This window comes from Acomys russatus, chromosome 18 (genome assembly GCF_903995435.1).
Source record: "Acomys russatus chromosome 18, mAcoRus1.1, whole genome shotgun sequence".
Classification (NCBI taxonomy): Eukaryota; Metazoa; Chordata; class Mammalia; order Rodentia; family Muridae; genus Acomys; species Acomys russatus.
In genome coordinates this window covers 63,429,814-63,450,774 of record NC_067154.1, presented here as the reverse complement: position 1 = coordinate 63,450,774, position 20,961 = coordinate 63,429,814, and the positions used below count along the sequence as shown (strand labels likewise).

General features: G+C 38.1%; 1 protein-coding gene across 2 annotated transcripts in view; it reads right to left on the bottom strand.

Annotated features, from left to right (window-relative positions):
- Positions 1–475: 475 nt before the first annotated feature.
- The window catches only part of Itgbl1 (integrin subunit beta like 1), a 249,915-nt gene continuing 229,429 nt past the window's right edge, over positions 476–20,961 (bottom strand). For both annotated transcript variants that reach the window (XM_051161007.1, XM_051161006.1), the window contains 4 exons: positions 20,826–20,942; positions 7,414–7,560; positions 1,865–1,978; positions 476–762 (listed from right to left, as the gene is read on the bottom strand). In XM_051161007.1, the coding sequence (XP_051016964.1) occupies positions 671–762; positions 1,865–1,978; positions 7,414–7,560; positions 20,826–20,942 (470 nt within the window). In that variant the 3' untranslated portion in view covers positions 476–670. The remainder of the gene's footprint in view (positions 763–1,864; positions 1,979–7,413; positions 7,561–20,825; positions 20,943–20,961) is intronic.

Genomic DNA, 20,961 nt, shown 5'->3' with positions numbered 1-20,961 from the left:
TAAAATGTAAAATTGTGCATTTTTCATTTCTTCCTATAAGAGATTCTTGTGAGTTTAAAGCCCTTGTGATCTGGTAAGCCCCAGCCCATCATCACATCTTATATGTATCTGTCATCACCATCCCCATATGCAAATTCAGAGCCATAAGGAATCCTGAAAAAAAATCTGATTGATTGGATTATGTGAGAATAAATATTATCCTTATATTTTGATACAGTGTTTCTGGTGTTGGGATGTGGAGATTTAGCATTTTTCTGCTACTTCTTGATAAACATTGGATGTTAGAAAATACTTTGTTGTGAGGGCTTTTCTGTGTTCTGTGGGAGGTGTTTAGCATTGTCTGTCGCCACTACCTCTAAAATGGCCACAACACAAATATTCCTAGCTTACCCACTCTGACAACAAAATTCTCTGTAGACATTGCCAAATGTCTTGTGGGTTGAAGAGCTACCCTCTTCAGCCGTGGAACACTGATGGTTGTGGGAGAACAATTCTTTATGGTGTAATCACATCAGCTTGCTGAAGCCATTTCCAATGAAGAACCACATTTTACTCGGGCAGTCAGAAATAGAAAAACACACAAAGTCTGTCCTAGTACTGTGTATGCATGCTTTCCTCTGAATGTCAAAAATGGCCTGAAATAAGAATTCAGCTGTCTCCCATGTGATCACTAAGGATATTCGGTGCCAAGCCAGATTTCACATGCATTTCCATTCCATCCATCCCAGCATTCACAGTTCCCACAGTTACAGATTCCATTCCCTGCAATAAAACAAACATGGGGATTGTGGTTATGATCAGAATGCACCGTTAGAATATGTGACGAGAAATCATAACTGTTCACGAGAAAGCCATTCCATTTATCCTCTTTAAAGTGTCTTCAATACAATGGTATTATTATTATATTATGCATCTGAGAGAAATCCATCTTTGTCATACTTAATGGCATTTCTTTGATGCCATGATATATTAATTGAACCGGACCCACCTTGCATCCCCAGCTGGGCTCCCAAATCACAACTCTATCTTCTGTTAGTGGGCAAACCCATGTACGACTTATAAAGAAGCATTGGAAGTCATAAAGCCTTTTGATAGGAAATTAGGCATGCCAGAGAGGTCTAAAAATACTCTGTTGTAGTATGGTGGACAGAAAGTGATTGTCTAATTTAATGTCGTGCCAAATAGTTATCTTTATCCTAACTAAAGAAGTTTGATTACAGAAATATTTGGCTACTGAGAAAGAATTTTATTAGTGATATTGAATCAGCTAGAACTCTAATAAGTATGAATACATTTTATAATTAAAATAATATCTTCAGGGGAACACATACACATTATTGTTTAACTTGATTCAGCATTACTTATTACCAATTTTTAGAATTCAGTTAATTAGGTTGTGATGCCATTGCATGGTTATATATTTTGTATACTCTGTTGCCGTCTCTCACACCACGCACACATTCATACATATACCCAGTTCCTTAAAAACACAGCCAAGACACCAACTTGCAGCATTTGAAAGCTGCTTTAAATAATATCACACCCACTCAGACCATGTTAAAATGAAATGGCTGTCAAAAGAATTCTGCGTTTGTGTAACTGTCTTTGTGTAAGTTCACAGGACAGGTTACCTTGTAGAAGTTTCCCAACAATTTTATAATATGGCTCCATCCTTTTGCATTCTTCCAGGGAAAATGTTGATATGTGTATTCACAAATGTTCATGTCTCCTTTCAGAGTTGTTACAGAGCGGCACTGTTCACCTAAGTGTATGGAAGCTACCCTCTCTGCTCTACCTAAAGCAGTACATCGTGGGTGTCATTTCAATCTGTGGCGCAAACAATCAGGGTAGTTCAATACTGCACCTGTGCAAATGAGACCGTCGTGCTTGTCGCAGTCTCTGTCATCACAGTCACAAAATTCCCCTGAAATATACCACTCTTTTGCAGAACAAATGCACTTTCCACAGTGACAAGAACCTGAAATCACAAAAGGTGTTACTCATTGCCACCAGAGAAATAAAGGTTACCTTCAAGAGGAAAATACCATTGACACACTGACAATAGGGTTGTAATAACCTATCCTCTAAAGGTAAAAGTTTATTGAATAGCTACTTTCTCAGAAGGGAGCTTTACTTACTGTAATTCATAAAGGTCACCCAGGAAGGCCTTCATTATAGATCTAGACAGTTGCAATTAGCCTTGAGCAAATGTCCCTTGGTCCAGTCCGGCTGAAATGTCAATGGAACAGGATGTGGTTCATCCTTAGAGAAGCTCTCCCCAAAAGGTATTCAAAATAGATGTTTTGTTTCTTTATTTTTAATTGAATTACATTTCAGAGTTTCTGTCCTCTAAAGAAATCTAATACCAAATTAATTAAATTTAATATTAATTTTGTAATTAGATAATTATTGAGCTGTTGAGCTCATCATCTTAGGCTTGTGTTTACACAGTTTTCTTGAGCTAGGAGCACACAAACTTCATACTGGGTGGCAAGGGGAAGCACTCAAAATGCAAGCATGGTCCCTCAGGTCTGATTGATGTCTCAGGCTTGTTCTTCAGAATTTTATTTATAATCAGGAAGAGTCCTAATGAACCCCAAATGAGGTCCAGTCAATTTTCCGACCCCTTGCCAACTTTCTTTCTGGTTACCTCCAATCTAATAAGAAACTGTTTAGTTATTAAATATTTGGTGTAACTGAGAATCTTACTAATGGTAAAAATGAGTTTCATGATATCTCAAAGAAAAGATACTTCTCTTGGTGTAAATGTCTTTTAAGACAAGCTTGGGGACAAAAACATGTGGAAATGCTATTTTTGCTACAGCTAGAAGGACAACCATAGAATTCAAAAGGACCTCTTCCATTACTTTCATTTGGCTTTTCTTTCTGGACACAATTTCCTTTTACAAAAATATGCTCAAAGTTATTGCTAAGATGCTCCAGTCACCAGTCACTTTGATAGAACATGAAATAGTAAAACTTTTTAAATGCATTTAGAAAAACTCCAAACTCAGTAAGTTCTGAATGCACACAGCAGATTCAGGGAGAAATTCTCAGTGCTTCTCCTCAAATGGAGTGACTGAAAAATGATCCACAGCATAAAATAGAGAGCAGAAAACCTGGGCTTGAGTTCATGTAATATTGTCATGTGTGTCATGAGAGAATTCAAATTAAAGTGCCCCACGCATTGAGTGCTATGTGAGTTCATCCCATGGAAGCAGATACGTGTACTTAGGTGAAAGAAGCTCCCACAACAAAATTTCGTTTTGGTCTTTCCCCATCATACAGCCCAAGGCAAGCAAGTAGCCGGAACCCACTATAATATAAGAATTTTATTTGCATTTATTTTTACTTCTTTGTGAAGTGCAGCACAATTTCACTTAATCTTGTTATTCTGAGAGTCTGACTTTACTTGCAGACTCTTTAGGGAAATCTATGGAGATCTTCCAGTTTTGAGGGATAATTGACTCAGGCTATAGCTGCTGGCCTAGTGGGAAAGAGGTAACGCCTCCCTTGGATCCTCATCAGAACAGAGTGTATCCTCATTTTAGGATTTATTTTAATTTAAATATTCTATTTAAAAATTCTAGGCACAAAAATGTTGAACAATCAATTGGTTGTTTAACAAGTGGTTAGTGAAACAACTATGCTCCATGTCCCCAAAGGCTTATTTCCATCAGGAAAGGATTAACTATTAAGTACTTTTATTTGTTTCTAACATAGCATCTCTTACATCATGGAATTACTTCTACAATAGAAATAAATTATTCTGTATGCTCACGCTATAGCCCATCACACCTGGGACGCCTCTCATGTGCATCATTATTCCTACCAAGAGTCTACACGTCATTTTTGAACTTATCTCTTGTCTCTATGTGATTCTTAATGCTTCTTTTGTTTTTGTAATACCCAGTTGCAAAGAATAGTGAGGTCTTGTCCTGAGATGAGTACATTCAGCTAAAGTAAACATGTTTTATGTGCACTGAGTATTCTACAAGTTCTAGCTCTAAATATAGTAGATGTCATAAAATGGTTAGAAAAAAACTAGGGTTTGATTTTGTGTATGCCATGGAAGCAATTTTCGTGGTCACAATAACTGCAGGTGTGTTGTTTCTGTTTGTTGATTATTGGTAGTAAAATGCTCTATTCCCTACATAAATAGAAACAACATAGCATATAGTACTAACACAGTGTATGTAGTCAATAGGACCTATTATAGACCTTTATTATAGAGTGCGCTGGCTGTTCTTGTAAATAACCAATAACAGGGATGGATTATTCCCTCTCTAGGTAGGAGAAAAATATGAGGAGAAGGCTCTGTGTAACAAATGTAAACTTCCTGAACCTCCAAAAGTGAGCAACTTTTCAATTCAGCATACTCAGGTCCACTCCCATGGGAGGCCCAGCCTAGCCATAGGCTGCAGCTGGCACACCCTGTCAGGAATCCTAGGGTTATAAACCTGTAACTACAACGCCAGTAACCCATTTGATTTTATTCTCCAAAAAGGACCTTTGACAATGTCCCTATTTTGCTGACTTTTATTATTGGACAAACTTTTCATCTATTTGTATAATATCCGAAAGACTCAAGGAGGAGAATGAAACAAACTTCCATCAAAGATGAGAACGGAATAGCAGAAAGGGTGGGGAAATTGCCTCAGACGACATTCTGAAAAGAGTTAACAGACCACCTTAATCTGATTCGGTCTACAATCGATCCATTTATCTATCTGTGATAATTGTCAAAGCAAAAACATGCATATAGTTTCATAAACGAGCAATTCTTGCCTACATATGTGACTAGCAGCCATCTGGGCATGGCAACCAGGACCCTAGGATAAGGTTGATCTTGAAAAGTATAAGATTTTCCCTTTCTATTTTTTGAGCACACAGAGGTGGTAACTGAGAAACAGATGGATAAATGAGAGTAACCTAAACTTAATAACGACGTGGATGCAGCAGTATCACTGAGACAGTTTAAAGATACACTTAAGTGTGTGTGTCCTGATGGTATCTGTAAGAGCATTAGAGTGATTACTTGGATCCAGGGTAACATTATCAAGACAAAGATAGTATTGTGTTACCAAGGAGCCAACCAACCAACCAACCAAACAAACAAGTCCCTAAGGCAACCAACAATCGCAAAGCCCTATAAATTTCACCATACATTCTGCAAAGGTAGCTAAACGGAGGGGCACCATGGCCACTAAGCACATCTCTCTTGGTCATTTACAAAGACACCGTCAAGGCCCTATTTCATTACTGCCTTTTCATATATCATGCCTGACAAAATGCTGCAACCTAACACCCCAGCAGGCAGTTCTCACTATTGTACTAATGACACCATCTGTTATAAAGGTCACAACAATGTATCTTGTTTTAAATTTTTCTATGGAGTGATTTATTGTCTTGGCTATAAATTTGTAAGAAATAAAATGCTATTTCTTCATCGTCTCCTGAAGTGATGGCTTTATTCCCAGTTCCTAGCAAGCACAGAGTTCACACTCGTTATTTTAGTGGGTGTGGGTAACAAAGTATCCTGGCATGCAGTCAAAAGCCAATCACTGCCTCAAACCTGCACTACGGTTCTATGTACTGTCTTATTTTGATAAGAAGGAAAAAATCTCCATATACCTTGAGATCACCAGGATGAGGGTATTCCTGCATGAGTTTTGGAAAAAAATTATACACAATTCAGAAAAGTTCATGAGATCTATGAGGGCTGCAGAGAGAAGGATGTGAAAACATCTCCTTTCTCATTCATCATGCTGGAATCCCCCAGGTTCTAACATGCTTTGTTAGCACTGTGCGTCTTGGGGTCAGCTGTGGGACGATGCTCTCCATGGAGACCAGGAATAACATCCTTGTTATCCTGTGTGGTGGAGATAAATTACAGTGGCAAGAGCTCAGCCTCGGCCCCTTTCTTCTACAGCCCAGTACTGATGCTACCGGAAAGGAGGAGAAAAAAAGAATCTTCAAGCATCTGCTGCCCATCATCACTTTGAACCATGAAACTCAAAATGGAAGGCCTTAGGAAGCTTTACATCTTCTTTGAATTTAGCCATGCTCAAGAATCCTCCCCACGTAGCCATTTAGGTCCCCAACCCTCACTGATCTGTCATTGTGCCCCTACAACCCAAAGCAAATCACTGGGAAAGCATGAAGTAGGGATGTGTGTTTGCTTTGATTGTGAGGAAACATGCTTGAGTCCATACTTAATCAATTTTTTCACTTAAAAATTTATTTCATTAAAAAAATATGCATCTGTAGATTCAGTGCACATGAGAGTCATGCAAGTCAGAAAAGGATGTCTGCTACCCTGGAGTTGTGAGCTATCTAATGTGGGTATTAAGAACAGCAAGTACTTTTAACTGATGAGCCGTCTCTCCAGCATCCGTCAACTTTTTTGCATTTTTATATGCAAATTTTCTAGCTGAAAATTTTGAAACTCTAATGAAGACTCAATGTTTATATTTTTTAGGGAATACTTTTACAGAAAAGTCAGGTTAGGATATAAATGAACTGTAAATGACTGCACTGGTGAATATAGCTTTGTGTGTTCTTAAAAAAAAATTAATTAAATCGCTTTACAGCCTAATCTCAGCTTCTCCCCTCCTCTCCTCCTAGTCCCACCCTCATGACCCCTCCCTCAATTCCCTTCTCTCCTTCTCAGAGAAGGGAAGGCCTCCAAGGGGTAACAACCCACCCTGGCACCTCAAGTCTCAGCAAGATTAAATACATTCTCTTCCACTATGGTCTGACAAGGGGAAGGGGAGCTCAGAGGTGACAGAGAAAGAGACAGTCCCTACTCCCATTGTTAGGGGACCCATATGTTGACCAAGCTGTATATCTGCTACCTATGTGTATGTGGTCTAGGTCCAGTCCATGCATGCTCTTTAGTTGGTGGTTAATCTTGTGTGCCCCCACAGGCCCAGGTTAGTTTACTCTGGGTCTTCTTGTGGTGTCCTTGACCCCTCTGTATCCCTCCATCTTTCCCTCCCACTCTTCCACAAAACTCTCCAAGCTCAGCTTATTGTTTGGTTGTGGGTCTCTGCAACTGTTTCCATCAGCTGCTACATGAAACCTCTCAGAATATTGTTATGCTAACGCTGTGTTCTTACAGTCTTTGCAATTGGGTGTGACTCAACAAAGACCTATTTATGATGAGGTTTTAAACAAAATCTATTAAAAAAAAAAAAAAAGATCACATCTGTGTTTTAGTATGAACTTGGGAACATTTCCTTCTTTCGCACAGACACAAAGGACCACAGCACCTTAGCTCACACACCTCCTGCTGCTGATGCTCAGCTTTCAGGGTTGACAGAAGCCCAGCGAATTTTTCTCAGTTTATTCTGGAGGGGCCAAATGTGTGTGTAGTGGGAATTCAGTCAAGGCTCCAGCGGTGATACTCACCCTTCCCTGAGCACAATGTGCCATCTGCTGACTCACACAGACTTTTGCTCTGTTCTTCTGTCATATTACACTTCCGCAGGTGTTGGCAGAGCTTGCCAAACCAGCCCTTCTCACAAACACAACGGCCACAGGAACACACGCCATGGCCTGTGAAGCAACCATAGGATACGGGTGATGTGATGGGATAAGGAAGGATATGAGTAAATAGCCAGAGAAATCAGACTTTATAACATAGAAAGTGTAAATCATAGGGTCTCGTCTCTCATCAGACATGCTTTCTGACACACACAGTTATTCTGACACGCCGTTATTTAAATCTGTGACCCCATAGAGATCGAGCTTAACATGATACATTTGGATGTGACTTAGGAGATAAGCTTCCAAGTAAGACATCGTGAAATTATTTAAAATGGAATTATGGCTTCTTTCTGGATATTGACCCTTTCTCATTTGCATTTCTATCAGCAGCATGCATGTGTTGGTGCCATTTTTCATTCCACACACCACGGCACCCAGGTGAATTCTGAAGTCTAGTCACGTTATCACTGCTTGCAGCATTTACTAATTGCTTCCCTGTGGTTTACTAATAAAAACAAAAGGCATTCTTAAAGATTTCGTCTTTTCATTTTCCTCTTCATGAACAAGACAGATAGACCACACCTACTCATGTCTTTTATTGGTTTTAAAAAAGTTAAAAGTCACATGAGGCTCATGGTCACATTTGACCTTTGTTTTTGTCTTTTTGTTTCTGACATCTGCTCTTGCTTTTTGAGATGTTTGTCCTTTAATATGCAACACTGTGTTTGTGACAGTTATATGGGGGAACACAGTCCTGTTTAACTGTGTACAAACTGACATATACTAGACTTATGGATTTTCCAGTTTTTTCCTACCTAGGACTTTGCTTCTCTCCTAAGGTTACATTTTCTTACAGCCAGACTCAGTTATTTGACTATAAAGGATTTCTCAAGTATCTATTGTAAACAGAGTGTGTTACCAGGAGCCAGGGAATAGGAAATGAGATTATGGGCACACTCATCCTGCTATGTTTCCAGGGACATGTATCATTGTCACCTATACTGACTATGTGCTATGTGATACTCATCTCTGTACATGAAAAGGTTAATGGACAAGACTCACTTGTTGAGAATTTATTACTATGCTCCATTATTTATTATTAGGATTATAACCACCCATGAATCCAGGTAGTCATTTTCCATAACATATGACGATCTGAAAATTAACAGAAAACAGATAATAGACCATTTTAAAAGAAATATAAAAAAAAATACATCTATTCCCATAAGTCTTTCCTCATGAATTAAATGCTATGATGTCACAGCCTGTGAAGTCAGGTCTGGCTTCCACCTTACAGACAGGAAGCTAAACATTTGAGGGCTGTGCTATTATACTTTAAGTTGTACCTCAAACCTGTAGTCCAGTCACACAGGACCAGAGCTTCGCTGCAGTTCCTCTGATTTCAAGGTCTACATGCCTTCCATGACAGCACAGCACCTTGCGTTTTAGGAAAGGAGCTGCCTAGTAATAATTTCTTAACATCTATCTTTTTAACTTTTGCTTCATCTCTACCCTTGTACTTAACTCTTTCCCCTGCCAAGTCTCCCCACAACTAGTTTTCTCGTGCCTTTTGATAATTTACCTTGATTTTATCTTCATGATTGCTTTGTGACCTAATAGGTAATACCCACTGTATTTTTTTAATCATCTTCAGTTTTTTTTCTATAATTTTTGACAATTCATCAAGCCATAGAATGACCCTGTCTCTGTATCTCTGTCTCCCTTTTCCTGTTTCTGTCTCTGTGTCTGTCTGTCTGACTGTCTGTCTCTCTCCTCTCTCTCTCTCTGAATATCCTTGCTTGCCCTGTTCTCACCATTGAATATAGTAACAGCCTCTTCAAGCTCCAGTGACTCAAGGGTATTTTTTGCTGTGATGTGTGTTCATCCCCGGTAGACTATAAGTGCTATGAAAAATAAGGCCAATACATTCTTTATTCTACTATATTCCAAATTGCTCATATAATACCCAGTGCATAACAAATATTTCTTGAGTTGATGACTGAATTATAGTTGCTTATAGTAATATGCTATTAAAATTGATTAATATTTTAAGTAAAGCAAGTTGTACATAAGTGACAAATCAAAATGCATTTTGATCATGGGAAGGTGCCAGGTAGTCAATGTTCTAGGAACAGAGCCTAGCAATCCTCAGGATAAGAAGTAGTTGGGCATGTATCAGGCAGTGAAGGCCAACTAAAGAGAAATGACTAAAGGGTTAACCAAATGGGAGTAGAATTCAGAAATGAATACATAGCAAGTTGCTTATCTTGGGTAAAGAACTTAAATCTGTTCTAGGAGGAATAGGAAAATGACAGAAGACAGTAAATATGATGATATGACATAATGAACAACGTGCAACTTCACTTTAAATGTGGTTGGGAGTGTTAAGGAATATGAGCTGAGAGAATGCGGAAAGCTCCTGATGACCAAGTCTAAGTGGAAATGAAGAGAAACTGCTGTTTTGAGTTTTGTCTTGAAGGTAGGAAGTGGGCCTATGAGGTAAATTATGGGACTGGAGGTTGCTCATGTGTGAAAAAAGACATTGGTTTTCCGTCTAAAAAAAAAGGAATAAAATGCATTTTATTAAATAAAGAAGTTTCAGGAGGTTTAATAAAAACATTGGTTCTTTGTTGAATATTCTGTTTAAAGACTCTTAAGACACTGAACTACACAGTAAGAAGCTAGTGACTTCCACTAGGAGCACAGAGCAGAGGGTAGGGCTGACTCGAGACAAGCACCTACTGAAGTTCACAATAGCGCACACCATTCTGAGTTTTAGAGGTGAAAGAGCCCAACCAAGGAGAACAAATTCTCACACTCTGAGTTTTAAGTAAACCAATCCATTTGATCTTTTAGTGATTAGATACTATACACCACATGTCCAATAGCTTTCTCCCTTTCTTAATATTAAGTAAAACCTCAATGTTTGTTTCAGAGAGGTGATAATCTGTCCAACTTGGAGGGTATCTTACCTACAATGGTCATGTTATCTGGTTCTGATAAGGAAACCTATTTGCCAAAGGGAACAGGACAAACAAATCTTTTGCATCCTTTCTTTTGTATCTCTTCCTACTCTTTTCTTTTTCTCTGAAATATGGACACATTAAAGGTTGTCTATGAGAATGGGAATAAAAAGCATGCTTTGAGAGCAGGACAGAGCACAAGTGAAGACAGAAAAGGCTTAAGATGTGGGTGGTACCCTGACACCTGCTTCCATTTGTGGAGTTCACCATACAGAATTAGGGTCAACATCTTTGGCTAAACACAGTACTCATTGGTATATGATTTTAAGATGTCATTGGTGACACTCCCCTAACGGTCACATTGTCCATCTTAAGAAGCCTTCCTCTTCCTAAGAATAGGAGTTGCTGAATATATAATCACAGACTGTATGGTTCCCTTCAAATTGAAGCCATGATCTGGATTAAGTCCCAGAAGAAATAGGAACTGATTGTGTAATTAAGAGGTGGCTCTTCATTATCCTTCCTCACTTCTTAAATTGGACTCCTGGGCAGCTACTCCAGGAGCAAGGGGGAGTGAGAAAAGCCATAGGTAGTCTACTTCTCATTCTCACCCTGGGTTAGGGCATGCAGGAGGAGAGCCCCTGATTAAGCTAATACTCACTAAAATAATTAAACACACATGAGCCAGCACCGGAATACATTCTTTATGGAATCTGGAAGTTATACCTTGCTGAAGATGAGTGAATCTTGGAAACTACCACTCAGAAAAAAGCATTTTTAAATAGTGATGTATTTTAAAAGAAATCCATGCCACTTATCAGTTATATCCATCTTATTTGTTAGCAAAAAATGTTTAGAGAAAATCTGCATCACCTGTATGGTGATGGAACATGACTCAGACACAAACTAATTAAATGAAGAATGGTCCTACCTCATACTGATTTTCTTTTAGCCATTTTTATGACTCTTTTTAAGGTTGTAATTTTGGTTTAATAAAAACATGACTGTTTAAAATTATGAAAATAGTTACATCCACCTTTGAATACAATTACTAGTTTAACTTAAACTGCTAGAGTTGGTTTAATCATCTTTCGTTTTATTGTGAGGAGAGTGGATAAACATTCTTACCTCCTGGCTTTTAAACATGTAGATGTTTGCAGTTTGCATATATTCTGGCTACCCAGTCTCTGCTTTCAAGTTAGAAGCTGTATTTGGTTCTCTGGCCACACCCTAAACAGAGTCCTAACTAAATATCAAGGTCGGCCCATGAATCAGACTGCTGGTAAACAGACCACATGATCCAACCCAAAATGTTCAATTAACTCTCCAAGCCCAACCCAGAAGAAGACCGCCCATATGTTTCACTCTTATTAGTAACAGTGTGTCCGTGAGTGGCTTCCCATTACAGGGAGCACTAGTTCCCTTTAACTCTCAACTTGACACAGCCTAAATATTACCTTAGAGGGAAGTCTCAATTAAGGGTTGTGAAGATCAGCTATATTACCAAATTATTTCAATGGGGCTAATGAACTTAGGCTTGAAAAGGGTTTAAAGGGTTTTACATTTTAAAGGAAACTTAGAAATACAATAAAATGTCATCAGATATGTATTTTAGAAATACAATAAAATGTGTATACACACACACACACACACACACACACACACACACACACACACATACACACACATTACACAGCTTTTTGAGACACAGCTTCATTTTGTAGCCTTGGCTGTCCTGGAACTTACTCTGTAGACCAGGCTGGTTTCAAACTCAGAGATCTGCCAGCCTCTGCCTCCTGAATGCTAGGATTAATGGCATGAACCACCCCTGCCAGGCATGGGTGATATTTTTATGAATGAATTTAATTTTTTATCTCTATTCCTTAGTTAAGTGTTTCAAAGAAAATGAACATTAAAAGTAACTTTTAGCATTCAGTATTTTGTAGAAACATTGAGTAATGAAATCTGCAGGCAACAGATGGAAATATATTAAGTGAGGTAACCCAGAATCAGAAAGATACATACTATGTTTTTCTCCTTTATGGTATTAGCTTCTAAGTTTTACGTAAGTGTAATTTTTATGAGAATGTGGGGATAAGCTCAGATATGGCTAAGAAAGGGGAAACAAAAATATTTAAGGGATGAATTGGGAAGAATAAAATAGCACAGTCTGAGTGGGAAAGAAGTAGATGTAGGAACACTGAGGGTGGGATGGTGGAACATAAGAGAGAGACTCAAGCAAAACTAGAACACTGAGGGTGGGATGGTGGAACATAAGAGAGAGACTCAAGCAAACCTAAGTATGCATGAAAATGTTGGAAGATATTTTGTTACTTTGTTTTTTTTTATTAAAAATGAATGAAAAGGAAAAAAATCTATGACAAACAATGTAAAACAAATAGAGGTAAGAGAAACCTTTTGTAAATAATAATTTAGTAAAGAGTTCCACCAAAAGCATGTCCAATAGGTTCAAGGTCAAGTAAGAATATGTTACGGATGCAAGAAAATGTGGCCGGAGGGATAGCTTCGCTGTTTAGACTACGCACTGCCTTTGCAAAGAACTTAGGTTTGGTTCACAGCACCCATATTAGGCAGCTCATGACTACCTAAAGCTCTGGCCCCAAGAGCTCTGATGCCTTCTTCTGGTAGCTGTAGGTACCCACATGCACTGGGTATACATACATACCCTGAGGCATATTCACATATAGATAATATAAACAAATATTCTTAGATGCCACAAGAAAGTGAAATATCTTTCATCAACATAATAAATAATTTTTATTCTCTATGATTTTTGCTTAGCCTTCTCAGACCTAGATACTTTCACACAGAACACTACACATACGAAGACATAAATCCAATCCAAGTCCACTCCAACTGGACAAATTCTATGCTCAAAAATTTGGAAAAGTTTTCATTTTCTGTTTAATATATCAGTGCCTCCATTAACTTCTAATTTATTTGTAGAATGTTCTTTTTAGCTAAATTTGAACATAACTTGTAGCAGGGAAGATGATGGAGCTGAGAAGAGGTGAAGATATTTTGATCAGATCCACACTCACAGCACCCCACTGAGCCATGTGTCCCATGGAGGCATTGCACACAGAGGAAATGTAAAGCAGTTTCCTGAAGGAGGTCATCTTGAAGTAGGTCTAGTGGCATTAATCAAAATATGCAAGAAGATAAGGAGCAGAATGCTAGGTAAAGGGATAGAATTATGGTATATTCCAGCTTCTCTATCCCAGTTGCCCTCAATGAAGAACACTTATTTACAATACAGAGACAACTGGCGAATGCAAAGCATTAGCTCCTCCACCCAGCGAACATTGCAGAGAAAACAGGAATCACCTGGGTTGACTCTGACTCTCCCTATCATTAAATCAGGAATGTTTATAAACGCTGCGAAATTCTCTGGAGTTATATCTCTTCTCAGGTCCAATTAAATTTTCAGAATGTTATTCCAAACCATTCTCCTTTGAAGGACTTGGGGAAGAAGTCAACATCTTGCCAGCATCAGACATGGGGCATTCTTCTTCTAAGGGTTCATATAGCCATACAACTGCCTTCTTTTCAGATCACAGGCCAGATACACACAGATGGACTCTACAGGGCACAGATATTCATGTTTCTATCTCAGAAGACAAGCTTGACTTCTATAGAACTCAAGTCTCATTCTATGTGTGATTCCTGAAACATGGGTTTCAGGAACTCCCCAAAGGACATGTGTGCTGTTAGTTATAAAACTCATGAGTTGACTTTTTGACTTCCTTGTGGACTTCTTGCTGTACTGTACACTTTATTATCACAATTGCTTCAGGTTTAAATATTTTCTACAATGAAGAGTGCCCTGTGTTTTAATACCAACCAAGAAATAGAAAACCATATTAAAATAAGTAAGTCCCATGCAATATTTTCCATAAAACAATAATCAGAAAATACAGGACTTAAAACCACATTATTTTTTATTCACCACTTTAATGAAATCACAATGTGAAGGTCAGTACAAAGCTAAGGTAGGACACACCTTTGGAGTGGCATTTAAATAAGTAAACTGTAGCTAATTTGCATTAATCCTAGTTTTGTATTTTCAGACTCACTTATTTTTAAATTTATTTACAGCTCCAATCTCACTACTTACAGTGTGAGGGAGCATGTAGGGAAATGGTGAGAAATAACATGGTTAATATTTGTAGTTGCAGCTAGGGTAAAACAAGGTTATGTTTTCCTTCATTTTTAGCTTTCATATCAGAAACAAGTATCTCTTACATGGTCTCTTCAGTGCCACATTCTGTTCATTTTATTCTTTTTTGTTGTTGTTGTTACCAATTTTGATGATTCAAAGAGTATCTGGTACTGTTCTGAAACAACCTTTAGTTTGTTTGTTGTTTGTCTAGCACAAGAAGTCCAGGATCTGTCTTATACAAAAATATACATGTTAGATGAGGTTTAATCAGACATGATCATGTCCTGACTTCAATATTAAGGGATCAATTATATTCAAATGAAGTATGTTTATGTCTTCTAGAACATAGCTGCCACCAGGTACAAAGGACTGACTATATGCTGGCCTTTCCTGTTGGGTATATTATTAGGCAGACCAACAAGAATGACTAGTAAGTTATACGTAGTGGTCTTGGCTCTTTTTCTTATTTATAACATTACCAAACCCTGGTGAAAAGATCCCTCCCTGAAGGAACAGTCTCTAACCAAGCAATAAGACTCAGTGAGCCAAGAGTGGTGGCGCACTCCTTTAATCCCAGCACTCGGGAGGCAGAGGCAGGTGGATCGCTGTGAGTTCGAGGCCAGCCTGCTCTACAGAGTGAACTCAGGACAGCCAAGGCTACACAGAGAAACCCTGTCTCGAAAAAACAAACAAACAAACAAAACAAACCCCCTCTTCTCCCCCCCAAAAAAAAGAAAGAAAGAAAAAGAAAAGACTCAGTGAGACGTATAAAGATGTGAGATACACTTGCCCTGAGGTCAGGGCTATGGCAGGCACTCTTGTTCTGAATGGTGACCTAGATAGCTCACAGGTGGTCCAGGTGAGAGAGGAAGGAACAAGGTGGGGCAGGTGTTGTACCTATTTAAACTACATTCAAATTTCTCAAGATATTATTTCAACATCAAAGTAAACCTTAATGATAAAAGCATAATATTTTCTAGAGGAACTTCTTTTATTTTATGCACAAATCTTATGAGTGTTCAGAGACCATTTAATCAATAAATTCTTTTAATAAGTATCCAAACAGGAAATCAGATGGCTATGCAATTTCTTAGTTACTAAAGTTCTAGGAAAGCAGACTAAGAATTAAATCCGATGATAGTGATTAAATATTCTTTTGCTATCTGCTTATGGTTTCTCCATCACTGAAAGAAAAAGCCTCCTGGTGTATTTAGGCACCAGCAAAGTCCTGGGAAAACTTGAAAGTGCAGGAAAAACACAGTCCTCTGATAACTAAGTTCCTTTGTGTCTTAGTTATTCTTTTATTGAGAAACTCGACTACAAAGGCTATTCCTAGCTTGTTTAACCATTTTCCTCAATTTCATTCGGTCCCCTACAATGGTACTATTTGCTTCAAATCAGCTGGAAGAAACCCTAAGAAAACAACTTCCCATTTCACCTAAGGGGGTTGGGTAAGTTTTGTTGGCTCTCTTGGGGTAAAGATGCTTATTTTCATTGGGAGTTGCTTATAAGTTATTATTGGTCCTATTCAAAGAGAAAACGAGGTTGGACTCAGGGATGTCTCTCTTTTCCTTTTCTTTCTTTCATAGGTATGGAGATAGGAGTTGAAAAAAGAGAAGGAAGTATATAGAAATATATAGAGATGATAAGATTAAAAAGTAGGTTATTGAATCTACTCCTCAACCTAAGGCCTTAATTGTTACTCACAAATAAGGTTACTTTTAATTCAATGGTATAGAATTTTGTATATTGATGCAAAATAAGCTTAAATTTGATACATTGATATAGAATTCAAATTTAAGAATGTTTTCTATACATATTATACATATTTATATGCTAATATGAGGTATTGAACCCATGCAACTCAAATATAATACAAAATTTACTTCAAATACATTGAAAGTGCTATTGCAGGCTGTTTAGGACAATCAAGTAATACAAGCTAATTGTTAGTTGATCAAATCATGGTCATGTCAATTACTAGTCTATTTTTAATCACAGGAGTATATATCCTAGGTTTATCAGATAGATATGATCCTATATACAAATAAGGTGAAATAGTAAAATCATTAGATAGGTTCTTCAAAAACCTCAGAGACCTACAGAATTCGGCATTTAAAGATGCATTTAATATTTTAAGGATTCTTTGACAACAAGGCAGATTAATTCCTGGTAACACACAGCCTACCACAAGAAAATGATGAACATCAAAGAACCTCTTTATAGAGATGGCTTCAAATGTGGCAAACCAGCTACTGCGCAATATGTCCTCATTTCTGCCACAGACAGAATTCTTCCTAAAAATGGGGAAGCTTGGATGCAGGCAGAGTCAACAGCCAAACTCTGCCAAGACAAGGTAAGCAAATCCTCAATGGTTCCTGCCTCACAAATATGTCTGACAGTTACATAGGGCCAGAAGGCTAAGGACGCTGCTCCAATGTTACAGGGAGTTTCGGGTGACTGATCAGGGAGCAGTTTTACTCCTTCTCAATTCTCTCATGGAGTTTAAGACCAGATAGTTTAGTCTTATAATTAATATTAGCTGTTTAGGGCTTAAGATGTTTTTAGGTCTAGATAGATGTTTTAAGTTGACAGAGATAAGATATAATAGATATTTATTCTCATTCAGACTTTTAGACTCACCAATTTAGGAAAGATGTTTTCTACATGGTTTCCAAATACAATTATCCAAAACACCATGAATGTAACATTCATATAATCCCTGATTGTTTCATGGTTCTTCTTGCTGTATGTAAATTTTTTATTTACATGTAATAATATAAATGTATGTGCCAATAAAATAAAATCTTTAAAAAGAAAACAAATATGTCTGTCAGTTATATTGGGGCAGAAGGTTGAAGGTAATGCTCCAATGTATAGAGAGGTTCAGGCGACTGTTCAAGCAGCAAACTGTCTCTGTCATTTATTTTGGAAGCTGCTAACCTGCACTTCTGGTTTACTCAGGTAATTAAGTTTTATTCCTTCTCAAGTCTCAGATGAAGTTGAAGACCAGATAGTTTAGTCTTGTTAAGGAGATAAGACGTTTTTAGGTCTAGATAAATGTTTTAACCTGATAGAGATGAGATATAATAGATATTGATTTGCATTCAGAATTTCAGACTCACCAAGTTAGGAAACATGTTTTCTTCAAGGATGCCAAATACAATTAGCCAAAATGTTACACCATAAATGTAACATTTATATAATTTCTAATTGTTTCCTGGTTCTTCTTGTACATAGTTTATTTTACTTATATGTATTAATATAAAAGTATATGCCAAAAATAAAAATAATAAAAGAAACATGACATGGAAACTATTATAAGTGAAAACATTTAATGGGAGGTTTCCTTATAGGTTCAGAGAGTCAGTTTATATTCATCACGGTATGAAGCATGGTGACATGCAAACAGACAGACATAGGACACGGTGCAGGCAAAGTGAGTGACCTATGTCATGCCTCTAAGCTCAATCCTGAGGCTTCCTCCAACCAGGCCATACCTTTTATTTCTTCCAGACAGGGGCGTTTCTAACTAAAATGCAAATTTATGAGTCTGTAGAGCCATCTTCATTCAAACTACCACATTTAGCATTACCTACACTGAGTAGAGGATGCCAATAAGAAATTTAAATGTGTGTGAGGGTTTCCTGGAGTGAACCACTGTTTTAGCAGGATAAGGCAGATCTGACTATGTATAGCTATTGTACATTATGTTGTTATATAGTGTACAAAGAATGGTGAACTGAATGGTGAGAAAATCTGGAGAAAATAAGTATGTTCTCTCTGTTCAAAGGAAAAGAACATCCTGAGATGTCTTCTGCAGTCCTCAGAGAAGAAACAGAGACCGACATAAGAGTTGTGTTCTTTTGAAGGGTAGTATTGGAGCTATTAACAGTTACCCACTGATATTATTTTATCTTTATTGCTTTTGTGATCTCCACTGCCTGAAGGTTTCTTTCAGTCATTCGAGCTGATCACATATCTGTGAGTCATGCTAAGGTAGCAAGAAATTCCTGGGAGTGGACTCTCAGGAGCAATTAATTGATGGATATATGAGAATTTTGTTTTGCATTTTATAATTCATCTCCTATTTTAGAATGAAGTTCTAGTTGAACCTGCATGTAATTCTAATCAATATTTTTTATCAAATGACTCTTCTTTCCTAATACAGCTTCTAGTTCTTATTGCATTTTTCAACAACAACAAAAGTGTGTGTGTGTGTGTGTGTGTGTGTGTGTGTGTGTGTGAGAACCTGCTTTCTATAGGTCGCCTACAAAAGCTCTGGGACAACTTCGCTTCATTGCACATGGAAGAATTGCTGCTCTGGTTTACACGTGGGCATTTAACTACTTTGGATGATGTAAGTCTGTTCTTCTCAAGGACAGAGTCAACTTTATGTAGATGGACAGTAAAGAAGGGTGTTCATGTATAATCCTGAGAATTTCCTAAGCAAAACCCTTCCATGGGATGTCTTACACAATTAGCATTTATTTTCATGTGACCAGTAAACAGTCTGTTTTCACTTTTGATATAGATGTTCATGGAGGAAAATTATACAATCCAATGCACATAGATACTTAATAGGTTTCTACCAAGTCAAACCCTTCAAATAAGTCATCCCATTATGCTGTGTGGAGCTGATCATTTAGGTAAACTTGGATGACAGAGAGGAAAGGACAATAAATATGGCCAGGCCATTATGAGAAGATCCCTCCCTGGAGACACTGTCTCTAACTGAGCAACAAGATTATGGTAATAAAAATAGAAATATCTATAAGGGACTATCCAGATACTAGCTAAGGTATATATGTGTGTGTGTGTGTGTGTGTGTGTGTGTGTGTGTGTGTGTGTGTGTGTGTGTGTGTATTCAAATATATATTTATATTATAATATATTATATATTGTATATATAATATAATATAAACTATAATTTGTTGCAGTTAATTTATCAGTATGGCATAGTATGTTTACTGTTATGCCTATAACTATTATTACAGCAGTATTTTCTAACTTACTAGCAATCAATGCAGACATGCACACCTGTTATATTTTAAAACAGCCTCAGTTAATCTGGGGCAGGGCAGATATTAATCCTCTAAACTACCTCCCATAACAGGGCAAGTATCTGATATTCAGCCCCAATCCCATACTATCTGCTTCTAATAATTTGTATGGTGCTACCTCCCATATATAATCCAAAATACTTGCTGATTATCATCATCTGGGCCAAATCTCCATCCCTGCTGGCCATGTGCTTCTTCCTGCACCTGACCGTGGTGGCCTTCCTCCTCCTGTTCTTCTCAGGTCTCTCTCCCAAAGCCACACCTATCCCATTTCCTCTGCCCAGGATTGATGGCCCTTTACTGGTGAAACAGGAATTTCCTTAGGCAATGTTACATAGCAAACTTGGAGGTATAGAGACAGCAAGCAGTAATTAACATCAAAGTATATCAGACCATGCTCTAATAACAATACATTTGGTCAATGTAAGTGTCTCGGAGTAGGTTACAGAGAGTAGAGATAGTCAAGGTACACGGGAAGGTAGCTATGGATTCGAAAGCTAGACAGGTGGAATAGTGAAGACGGAGTGCCAAGAGAGCTGCCGGATGGCGGTCAAAAGATACAAGCAACATCACTCTTAATAATATAAATCATTTCAAGACGGAGAGAGCTAGAGTAATTGAGATCTACATTCCCACTCCTGGATGATGCTCATCTCAGAGTTCCATCTTGTCTTCTCTTTTTACTTTCAGACTACTCTTGCTCTGCCTTACTCTTTATCAGGCAATTGGTCTTCAGGGGGCTTTCGGAACTCAAGGGCAAGGCAAGGAGCTGAGTTTCAACTAGGACTGTAATCTCACAGTAATTCTCCCCGGTTTCTGGGTGGCATTTCATTCCTCCATCCGTGTTTATGAGTGTAATAAAAGGAATCATGAACAAACGGAAGCCTTTCACTTGCCACCAACTGGCATAGAACTTAGAAATTGATTTGGATTAGCCAGTCTTTTCACATATACCCAAGTCGAGAGTTCTTTCTTATAAAAATGGTATCACAGCTATATTGCTTTCAAGTGTAATGGTGTACTGAACTTCTTTTGAACATCGATTTTTAAAGGGGCAAACAATAAAGAAGGGCAGGCAAAGCCAAGGGCATGCAGAGGATGTAAAGCTGAGCGAACAGGCGTTACCTCCGCAGACCACGCCCTCCAGGTCCTCACAGCGCCGGTTGTCACACTCGCAGGTCTTGCCGTACACTCTGTTGTCTCCAGGAGGGTAGCAAGTGCACCTGCCACATTCACATTTGCCTACAGGTGTCCAGAGAGA